At 40.3% G+C, this 12,049-nt stretch overlaps 1 protein-coding gene across 1 annotated transcript in view; it reads left to right on the top strand.

Annotated features, from left to right (window-relative positions):
• Window positions 1-9,752: 9,752 nt before the first annotated feature.
• The window catches only part of SLC6A11 (solute carrier family 6 member 11), a gene marked incomplete at both ends in the record, with an annotated part of 101,746 nt that continues 99,449 nt past the window's right edge, over window positions 9,753-12,049 (top strand). The window contains one exon of the mRNA XM_082321355.1: window positions 9,753-9,972. Coding sequence (XP_082177481.1) covers window positions 9,753-9,972 — 220 coding nt within the window. The remainder of the gene's footprint in view (window positions 9,973-12,049) is intronic.

A 12,049-nucleotide genomic window follows, 5' to 3' on the forward strand; every position in this document is an offset into this window, starting at 1 on the left:
TAAATAGTATTCTTCACATCTGCTTTAAACATCATGTTAAAATAACTCTCTCATGACTTTCTTAAAAGTTTCTGGAAAGCTTTTTCCCACTCATAAGAATCTGCCTGTTTTTTCTTCTGTGCCTGAATCGTAACACCCAAATAGATGCCATCCATTTCTGAAAGAGTTCAGCAGCAGTTCGTACACGTCTTCTCTTGCCCTCCCACCATACCCATTATCAGGTTTCTGAAATCTGTGCCAGTAACGTAGGAATCTACCTACTGTTCTTCATTCCTCTAGACACAGAGATTTGCACACGTAAAAGTGATATATGCCTTTTTGCTGTAAGGTTCTTCTGTCATTGATTTTCTTTGCTCACTTCTAACAAGTCTTTGGGGAAAATAATTATCCAGCAGATATGAAATTATATATAATCTGGTACTCTTGTATCTTCTCCATTTGTCTTTCCAATGGATTACATTAGAGTCTACATTAACAGCTACTCCCTCTTTTAGCTGTGAAAGACAAAGAAGTCCAGGCACCAGGACTTGCACATAGCTGTACATTTTAATAAGTGAATATCCTAAAAATTGGGAGTATTCTATATTTTGTCTCTTAAAACACTGAGATGTTGCTATTGCTAGGCATAGTGGGGTGGGGTTTTACAACAATGTTTTTTTCTGCTCTATCAGCTAAGTTCTCTTTTGACCCAATCACAGAATATAAATCTACAGGTGTTGGCTTGATGTAAATTAATAGCTGATTTTTCACAGCTGTAAAGAAAATATTTCAGTAAGAGGAGTTTCTTCAGTACTCAAATACTGCAACATCTTTAAAAAAAAAAAAAAAAACCAAACCCTTAACAAAAGGAATGTATTTCTGATTAAAAATACCATGACAAAAAACAAAGCAGTAAAAAATCTTTTTCAACAGTGCACAGAGATGCAACTTGGCTGAAACATCTGCAGTATCACATCATCTGCTCTGCAGGAATCTCGTTGAAGGCAATTGATTGTTAATTAGCAATGTGTCAGCAGACACCTCAAGAAAGGATTGTTTGCTGAGTTAGTCCAAGTTGTCATATGTACTTTATGTGATAGAGCAATTGCAGTAGCATAGTGTCTGTAGGAATATACTAGGTCTGCTTTAGAGGACTTAACACAAACTACTTTCTCTAAAACTCTAGATGTCCCAGTGCTTAATTGCTTACAGTGCTAAAATATAAACAAATACTGAATGTGATAGGGTGCAATTGATAAGAGCTGATCAGAAATTTTCAGGCAATTACTTTGTTTTACTAACATGCAGCTTCAGCCAAAAAGAATTCAATAAAGGAAACAGTTTGAAAATATGAGGGACCTCTTTTTTAGTTTTGAAGCAATATATTGATGCTGCACTCCAAAGATATAAAATACCAAAAAAACCCCCATGTGATTGAGTTGAACAGAATTTTGGGGGTAACTTGTCATATGTATTTCTTATTATTTTGTATCATCATGGAGAAAAGTAAATCATCTTCCTTATGGGTTGAATTGTCTTTTGGAGCTTTTTTCCTATTTCAGATCTGAAACTCAACCAAACCACTCCCTCATTCACAGCTTATGGCTGTGTTTCTTATTGTAACTTGCAGTTGTTCATTCTGATGTATTTTAAAACTACATTTGGCAGACTGTGTGCAGTTCTGTTGCCACCCTTCATTCAACATGAGTATGGCATAAGTTACCATGTTTGTGAGGGACAATTAGACACCTCACTGTATGTTCAAGATTGAATGTTGGTCTTCTGCTTCTAGGTAGGTGTTATGGTTTAACTCTGGGAGGCAACTAAGCACCACACAGCCACTATTTCACTCTCCCTCAGGGGGATGGGGTAAGGGCAATTGGAAGAGCAAAAGTGAGAAAGCTCATGGGTTGAGATAAAGACAGATTAATAGGTAAAACAAAGCTGCATGTGCAAGCAAAGCAAAATAAGGAATTAAATCACTATTTCCCATCAGTAGGTAGATGTTTAGCCATTTCCAGGAAAGTAGGGCTTCATCATGTGCAACCATTACTTGGGAAGACAAATGCCATAACTCAAATCATCATCCTCCCCTCTTCCCTCTTCCACCCAGATTTTATTGCTGAGCATGATGTCATATGCTGTGGAATATCCCTTTGGTCAGTTGGGATCTGATGATCCAACTGTGTGCCCTCCCAACTTCTTCTGCACCCCCAGCCTACTCACTGGTGGGGCAATGTGAAAAATAGAAAAGGCCTTGATGCTGTGTAAGCACGGTTCAGTAATAGCTAAAATATCAGTGTGTTATCAACACTGTTGTGGTCACAAATCCAAAACATAGCTCCATACTAGCTACTATGATGAAAATTAACTCTATCTCAGCCAAAACCAGTACAGTAAGAAAGTTAGATAGATGAGCATACTAAGCTGTTGAATCAGGAGAAATTCATTTTCATCAAGGAATGTTTCTGTTCCTTGACATGTACATTTAAAAATATATATATAATCATAGAATCGTTAAGGTTGGAAAAGACCCTTAAGATCATCAAGTCCACCTGTTAACCGAACACTGTCAAGTCCACCGCTAAACCATGTCCCTAAGCACCACGTCTACCCTTCTTTTAAATACCTCCAGGGACGGACACTCCACCACTTCCCTGGGCAGCCTGTTCCAGTGCCTGACATACTCTTTCAGTAAATAGATTTTTCCTAATATTCAACATAAGTCTGCCCTGGCACAACTTGAGGCTGTTTCCTCTCTTCCTATCGCTTGTTACTTGGGAGAAGAGACTGACCCCCACCTCGCTACAACCTCCTTTCAGGTAGTTGGAGAGAGCAATAAGGTCTCCCCTCAGCCTCCTCTTCTCCAGACTAAACAACCCTAGCCCCCTCAGCCGCTCCTCATAAAACTTGTGCTCCAGACCCTTCACCAGCTTCGTTGCCCTTCTTTGGATGTGCTCCAGCATCTCAATGTCCTTCTTGTAGTGAGGGGCCCAAAACTGAACACAGTACTTGAGGTGCGGCCTCACCAGTGCCGAGTACAGGGGCACTACCACCTCCCTGGTCGTGCTGGCCACACTATTCCTGATATTTACATTTCTGTATTTACTTTATTGCTGATTAGCTTCATTTAGAAGCTGGAAAATGTTTTTTTTTAATTACTGTTCTATAAACTCAATCTAAAGTAGTCTGAAAGCCAAGTTAAGTTGTGTGAAGTTAATGGGTTAACACAGAGCTTGGCTAGATGAGCTGTTCGTGCAAAAGAAGTGCAATGGGACCACTAACTAGGGGTTGGGGGAGACGCTGCTTCCTGTCAGGTTCACTCTTTCCCACCAGAGGTGCAGAGTTGTTAAATTCTTTGAACTTGGTAAATCGTAACAGTCTCCCCACATTAATCTGGAGCATATAGTGCACAAAGCAACTCCTTAGCCTACTCTTTCTTCTACAGCAAGAAAGAATGTCTGGGATAAGGTAAAGGACTTTAGATGCCTGCAGAGGGTTTCTATAACCTGAATTCAATTCTGCCTTTATTCTAATATTCACTGAGTACCTTTAATAATACAAATTCTGAAATATTAATATAGTTGAAAATATGTCCAGAGGATCTGAGCACCAACTTTCCCCAGAGTTCATTCCTTTTCTAGGTTGTAGCACTTCTCAGTAAGTATGAGTTTGGCATATTGATGATATGCATAACTGCATGAAGACTACAAGTTCAGTTTTGGACCTGAAAGAATGACTGACTAGTAACTATGAGTGGTAAGACAGTTGTGGTGTTATGTATCTAATTCTTCTGAAGTCTCTATTTGGTATTTCTTTTATTTGGTCTCACTTGTAAGTCACATTAAAACATCATTCCATAGGCATCTTCTCTTTTAGTGCTGTCATTTATGTGGATAGGTATTTTCCTCTCTTCACAAAAACTAGTGCATTTTACTCTTTATCTCTGTCTTGTTTGACACCTTTGGCTGCATACATTTGATAAACTACTGGAGGGTGGTTATTTTTTGTCATTGTGTAGAAATATACTTCATGTTGTCTTATTCAGAAGTACAGTGCCTCAGGGTTTACAGTTAGAGGCATGAGGATGCTTTCTCATAAAAATAACTTCTTGCTTATTGTTTATTTTCTTGTTGCTCTAAGCACTAGCAAAAATAAAAACATGCTTTTCTTAGCTAAGTCAGCAAATATGACTTTGACACGACATAGAAAGGGTCTCTTTAATTTGGATAGATGACTGCTAACTCTTGGAAGTTGTATATAAGCCTCACTATTAGAGGTTCCCTCCAAGTGCTGTCTGTCTGTAAAACTCATGTTTAGGAAGCTCAAGATACTATTAGCCACATTAGCAGAGGTGTGTCTCCATAAAACACAATGGGAATGCTGCTTACTTGTGTGAGGCAACATGAGGAACCCATGATGCATACCACCTTTTTCATGAGACATTAGATCACCTCTGTCGTATATTAAAATACAAGCAGTCACTGAATAACTGTCAGAAAAATCTGTCTGACAAAAGGCACTGAGGCACCCTGTAAGGGAACTGAAGTTAACCCTTTCACAGCAAGATGCCTCAGACGTGATCCAAAGACGAAGACATGTTAGCATAAGTCTGTAGCAGAAAACCCATATTGTGGAATATATCACCCACTCCTGTTTAGAAGTTAAGATGGTCTGGAAGATAAAATGCATGTAACAGAAAATATGGATCTCAGACTTGACAGCAAGGGACAAGAGAAGGCCCCAAAGGGCAATATTGATAGATGAAAAAGTGGTTTTAACAGCTCTCTTGAACTCTAAATTCAGCATCTCAACCATTGTGAGGTGCAGGCAATAAATTTGAGAGAGATCTACAATGATAGTTGTTAAGCCTTGCTAAATAGAAGCCCAACAATCAGTTGTTGCTTAACTTAAAGTTGTTATCTGCGAGAAATAAATCTTTTTTTTTCCCATTGCAGAAAACTGATTAGGCACAAATCAGACAGCCTATTGCTGTTTGACTTAAGTCCAGTCTGTAATAGCATAGCTAAAGATACCTTACCTGTTCACAAAATGCTTCATGATCTTAAGGCCTTTGATCCAAAATATTGTGTCAGATCACTATCGCTAATGAAATTCTTATTTTATTTCTTCTCTTTTGTGTAGCTATTTACTCATGAAGAGCCTGACTTTGTGAAATCTTTACATAAGGCTTGTGCAGATTTTGCTTACATCAAATCTAAACTAAAACTTTTAAACATGGATAGGATTGTTGTTCCTTCCTCCATTCAATTATACTGACACAGGGTTCTATACTGTTGAAACAACCAGAAATCAACAGTTACTGTGGTTTAATAAGGAGAAGAAATGGAGCCAAGCTTTTTCATTTCCAAAGCTATATAACATGTCTTTTGCTCACATTAAACACTCACATGAACGTTGCATTGATCACTTTTAAGAAATTAGCTCTGTTCATGGTAACTTTAATCCTGATGAGAATTCTTTTTTGGACAGCTCCTTATTGCCTCTTTTTTTTTTTTTTTTTTGTTTTAGTCAGAAAAAATGCAAAAATCTAGAGGCACATATGTGGGCCAAAAGAATACACAGTGTAGCAGAGACTTCACTTGTGTCCAACTGTAGTGCTACAGAAAATGAGGCATCCTAACAAGGATCCAAAGTGCAGGATAAGCAAAGCATCCTCATTTCCAAGAAAAGTTATACATCCAAAGCATGAGAAGCAAAATGTACAACTGTATCATGCAGTTTTCTTCATGTGCCTTCTGAACTGTGTAGGGGTTAGGCACTAAGGAGAAAAAAAGCAGACTTAATGCTCCACATGTGTTGGTATGTCTTACCACTCTGTGTATTTGTGTCTTGAAAGTATGGACCAGGTAGAAGTCCCAGAACAGAATAAATGGAAAAATAGGCTGAATATGAGTTCTGGCAGTAACAAAAGAAGCTTGGGTACAGTGCATATTCCTCTGTGCATCTGGGCCATGTATTTCAGCATCCTGGCAGAATCCTGTGGGAATGTGGCTTTTTCTTGGAGGTTCTTTTCTCACGTTAGTCTATGTATCAATTCTTCATCTTTATTAACTTTAGTTTGTAACTCTAAATAAATGTAGTCTTAGAACATTTAGTACTTTGTAGCACCATTCTTTGGCTAGCAGAAACATCTTGTTTCCACTCCCACCCCTGTCAACTTTCTACACAGAGTTTTAAGGGCTTCCTTGGGAGTGTGGAGATAAATCTGAATAAGGCAGAACTTGAATTGCTTTGTTAGGTCACATCATTTTAATGTGGGACTGGAGGGGAATGGCCAGGAAACTTACTTCTGGTGAGTGGGTTGGAGGCAACAATTCTAAATGCTTCTGTGGAACTGATGCTACATTATTAGGAATGGAGTAGACAATGCAGAAGAAATCTACTTGAACTAACTAGATTACTTGATGTGTGATGCTGCTAGACCTTCTACAGAACATGTACTAATGTTTTAGTTAGTTAATTAACTACTGTTTTAGTAGTAGATATTGGTTTTACTAGTAACAGCCTTCTGATATTGGTAACTATCAGTCTCTTGTCTTACAGTACAGCCATGTTGCAAGGTTTGCTCTCATCCCAGTCACTGAGTTGAGCTCTGATTGTATGTCATGTGCAGATCTCCCAACAGACTGACAGAAGCAGGCATGAATTCATGATGAGGAGCATGAGATATACTAGGTTAGTGTGTGAACTGAGATGTAACCTGTAATCCAGAGAATTTTTTTCATTGCAATAAAGGAGATTAAAAAAAACAGGGTTATCAATCTGTTTTAAAATTTGGTAAGTTTTATGTTGCAAACACTGTGCTGCATTTCAGTAAAGTATTCATAAAGATTAACAGCTAGCAATTACTTCCATAAACCCTTCAATTGGTAGGAGACTGAATGGGAATCAGTGCAAGAATACAGCAGTGGATAACATACTTGTCACCAGGAATTAATAATTTCAAATACTGAACAAATCAGCAGTGATTAAACATCTTTTGCATCTGCCAGTCATCCTACACTGTTCTTTGGAGCAGACCCCTTCAATTTGGTATCATTAGTGTATTTGAGTAAGACTGGTCTCTCCTACGTATTGATTCATCAGTCAAATGTTTATTGTCCCTTAGCTTCCCTCCACTCTAGAATTACTCTCAGGAATGAAATGAGAATTCAGTTTCAGCTTTGATGTTTAAAAGTGTATCGTGTTGAGCCTGCTCAGCCTGGCTGGAATACAGAAAAAGAATGCATGTTTTGATCCCTGCTGAAAACTAGTTGAAGAGGGGGGGGGGGGGAATAAAACAACAAAAACTTTCAAAGTTGAGTTTGGCTTCTACAAAGCCAGGTTGGGAAAAATGGGTCTATTCCATCCTCAGTTAATGAATACCAGCTGCATTAAAAACAAAACAAAACAAAACAAACACAAAAAGACCACCCAAATGGAAACTCAGCTCTGGTAATCATATCTATGCAGCATACTTTTAACAAACCCGATTAAAAAGATAAAAACAGAATTCTGCAGTTTTATCATAGTTTTACCACTGGCAGTTTTTCATTTCACAATATAGGTTTGACTAGTGCTATATATGTTGGTATCAATAAGAAAAGAAAGGGTCTTATCCTCCACCTGTTAGGTGCAAGTGTTTATGTGATATATAGCTGACAGAGAATGTAGGGTGAGGCCCCAACACCCACTTTTGTGGCATGCATAATTTAAAAGCAAAATTCTAAAAACTTTACCCACAGTAGGAGCTTCAATGTATAAACACACTGAGGCTATGCATATAAGCAGGGTATGATCAAGCTCTAGCCTTGAAAGTCAGCTAAAGTTAATATAAAATCTATCCAGGGGCGTCTTTCCACTTTCTTCAGTAAGCACTGGATAACAGTTTTCCTGGCAGTGTAAAAGCCCATGGAGCTGGAGGGCAAGAGGGTGAGAATTCACATGGAAGAGCACACTGTCTCTGGGACAGCATCCTCCAGCACACTTAAATGTAATCCAGGATTTAAGAGACAGTGGTCCAAAGCGCATCTCCTGTAGCTGCAGAGCAAAACATTGGTGATCATAGCTGCAACTGAGAGTTTGGATCTGAGGGAAGATTTGAAACTAATACCTGAGCTGGGCCTTGCCATATGCCAAGGAGAAGCACAGAGATGAATAATGGAAGAGGTATTTAGTTTGGGTTGAGAAACATGGGGTGGAAATAACTGACCTACCAAAAAAAAGGGGGGAAGGGGAGAAAATTAAATGGAAAAAAATTCTTTATTTGGAATATTTCATTCAATCTGAAACAAAACAGTTTGTACTATTTTTTCCTATTCTTGCTTCTATTTTACACTTACTTAGCTTGAATTTTAAGCAAAACCGCAGTTAGAAATGCCCATGTGGGCCATTTCTGCATTTTCCCAGTGTAACTAGAAAGTGCCCACATTGTTTCCACACTTTCCAAATATTCCCCCCACATTTTTTTTAGTCCGTCCGTCCTCCCTCCCCCCGACGCCCTGTCCAGCTGAAGTTAATATGTCATCTGTTTTCGGCGGGCTCCTTTTTTTAACTTGCCAGGCCTGAACTTGAACCAAACACCCCAACGAACCAAACACCCCAACGACCCAACCCCCGGCTGCCCCGTGAGCAGCAGGCGCGGGGGAGCCGGCAGACGGGGCGGTGGCGGGGCCGGGTTGGGCTCTCGCCGCCGCGGCGGGCACTGCAGCAAGGCGGCCGGCAGGTGCGCAGCGAGCCGCCGCCCGCTCCGCCGCCGCCGCGGGCCCTCCGCGATCCGCATGCAGGCCGCCTCCCCCTCGCATAGAGAGGAGTCGAGGGGGTGCAAGGAGCAGGGCTGGGTACCGCCCGGTGCTTCGCCCGGGTTGCTTTGCGCGGGGCGGGGTAGCGAGGGGCTGGGGATGCTCGGGTGGTGATGATGGGTGGAGGAGGAGGAGGAAGAGGAGGAGGGGGGAACTGGCAGGACAGCCTGAGGTGGGCGGAGGGGAGAGGCGGGTGTTATACCATCGCTCTGAGGAAGGCTGAGCATTTGCAAATTCCGGCTGCAGAGCGCGCGGAGCATCCTATCCCGGCCGGGCAGCAGCCGCAGAGCAGGACGAGGCTTCCCGGCTCCTCGTTATCCCAACGCTGTCCGCCTTATCCCCGCCTCCCCCTGCCCGCCTCTGCCGCCGGGCGCCGGCGGCTGCCCTGCAGTGTGCCTCCTGTGCAACAGAGCGAAGAGCGGCAGCCCGCGGAGGTCCGCTCGGAGCCGAGCACTGGGCTAGAGACCCTGTCCCTCTCCCAGCCGCGCAGGCACAGGCAGAGCCCTGGGTGAGTAGTGTGGGGGCTCCCTTACTCCTCCAGGCAGGCCAGAACCATTCAGGCCCCCTTCTCCACATCCCTTTCTTCTTCTGTTCTCAATTGTGTGCCTGGAATGTGCAGAAGATCTCTGTCCTCTGGTAGGTTAGTCAAGCTGGGATCCTTGTTTGGGGAGGGATTTTTGAAAGGCTTCGCTATCTGCACCTTAGAACGATGGCATACTACTAAGTTGTCTGTCTCAACTTGGAGATCTTCTCTTCCCCTTGTACAGAAGCTTCCCCCTCCCCCTTTCCTTTTCCCTTCTTTACAACTTTTCCAGCCTTACGGAGTTGTCTCCTTCACTTTCACCTGCAAATTTATGTAGGTAATGAGAAGCCAATGATAAGCTGAGGGACTTCATTGAAGGTTATTACTAACAAGTGACTTAAAACATCTGTATGTTTTTCCTTTGTTCTCCCCTAGGCTGAACAGTCATGACAGCTGAAAAGACTATTCCTATAATTAATGGCAAGCCAGAAGATGCTTTGGACCCAGAAGCCTCAAGTACCAACCTCGTCCACAGCAACGATAAGAAAGTTCATGAAAGAGGTCACTGGAACAATAAGGTTGAATTTGTGCTTTCTGTGGCAGGGGAGATTATTGGGTTGGGAAATGTATGGAGATTCCCATATCTTTGCTACAAGAATGGAGGAGGTAAGATGGCATCATATGTTGATTTACAGCTCACTCCAAACATGTGGGAAATAAACAGTGAAGAATATTTTACAGTGATCTCTTGCACTAGTTAAGAGAGAGATATTCAGGAATTCAGTGGATGTGCAGACAGGGAAGTATTAAGCATCTGACAATTAAGAAAAAAATTGTTGTGCTTCTCTTTTCTTTTCCTCCCCAAATATTGTGTGGCTTACAAGTTTATTTTGTGTTAGTAAAAAAAAATTGACTTTTTTTTTTTTTCTGTAAGATTTTTAATGCGGAAGAAGCCGATGTTCTGTTATAGTAGTACACTGTGGGTTTTCTTCTGCGTGTGAATACAGACCCAAGCATACTTAAATAAGTTTGTCTGATGTAGGAAAGAATGTAGCAGTTTATTTTTCACAACAGTATACTTTGGAGAGGATGAATATTATTTTTGATAATGCTACAAAGATTGCTTTTTTTTCTTTGTCATATAAAAATGTCTTTAACTCCATCATACTTTTTTTTCTTGTTACTTCCCAAATCACTACAGTACGGTGTAAAAGCTGCTTGTTACTCAAAGAAGAGAGAAAACCCTATAAAATTTAGAATAAAAATGTTATTTGAGAGAGAAAAGAACAGACTTAACTTCTACAAAAGTATAACATGTGGCATGTATTGGTTATAGTTAAGTATAAACTATGTAAGATGTGACAGTTAAGAATAAGCACATCAGCTGTGACTCGCAAAGCAATGAAGAAAGAAAAGTAAATTAAAAATTTAGTTTAGAATACTGTGGACTGGATTCAACATTCTCCCCACTTGAGGCCTGAATCAGTGTTAGTGTAAGCATATAGGCTGGGAGAAAATATGTTCAGTGGCTGATATGCAAAGATCTGTTCTTTAACAGGTTTGTTTGCTACCAATGCTGTGCCAAATTTCTTTCCCCTGTCCCTCTAAACCCAGGCACAGTTGTCTGAACTCAGGGATGATTTTGGCCCATTTTGTCTGCTGTTTCTATAAGGCTAATACTACTGTGGAAGACGTGTTTATGGTTTGCAGCTCCTTTCTTTATATACCTGTACTTTGGCAAAACTAAGATAACAAGAATTCACCTGTTTTCAGAATGATGCTACCAAGTACTGCTTTTAGTACATAAATATGAATATGCTGGATATGATATGCAGAACAGTTTCTTGTTGATTGTAAAAGCTTTCCCAGAGAAATTTTGGCAGAGGAAAAGATAGAAGTATTTTTTTGGTATATATTGAAGATTTCCTTGTTCATACAGTAACCTTTATATGCCCATTTGTATGTATATGCTAGCTTGTCAAAATGTGATGCTATCATTTTTAAGGCTATAACATTAGGTAGAAAAAAATTCAAATTATGTTTTTGGGTGATTTGGTGAAAAATTAATTACTTAAATATCATACTTAATCACCACTCTATTCTTTAAGATTAGAATTAATGTGTGTGCTGTAATTGGTCATGTCCTGGCACCATGGGAAATTTGCCACTGACTTCAGTTTTATTCAATGAGGACTTGGTCTATGACCTGTGTTTTTGTAAGTCTCTGGAATGCCCTGCTGGAATTAGATCAAAGTTGGACTTGTTTGATGCATATAAATACTGAAAACTACTTAGTGTGTGGTAAGTGAAGACGATGGTAAGATATATAAGCTAGTTATGAAATAACTTGCTAGATACAGAACGAATCTAGAAGCAGTAGTATGGAACTTCTGAGGTCTGACCTCTCTCTGGTACTTACTCCGGGTAGTAAGTACACAGGTAGTGCAGGTATAAGCTTCTATAATTTTAATTTGTTCTTATGGATATTTAGTGGTTTTTTTAGGAAAATTAATTTCTTTGCGTGTTTAGGTATTTCTTGGAATATGATCTGTTTGCAAGCTGGGAAACCTGATGTCTTCTAATTTTCATGATGTATACCTATTGTAGAACAGTGTTAGAAAAATAGAGTCAAAGCTAATACTTTCAATTTCAACAAGTTGCCATGTTAAACTTGCTATGATCGTGCATATGAGTGGGCCAAGCTGGATTTGATACCGGCCAGTTCACCTGGCCTATAAGGATT

The sequence above is a fragment of the Platalea leucorodia genome (assembly GCF_965183815.1).
Source record: "Platalea leucorodia genome assembly, chromosome: 9".
NCBI lineage: Eukaryota > Metazoa > Chordata > Aves > Pelecaniformes > Threskiornithidae > Platalea > Platalea leucorodia.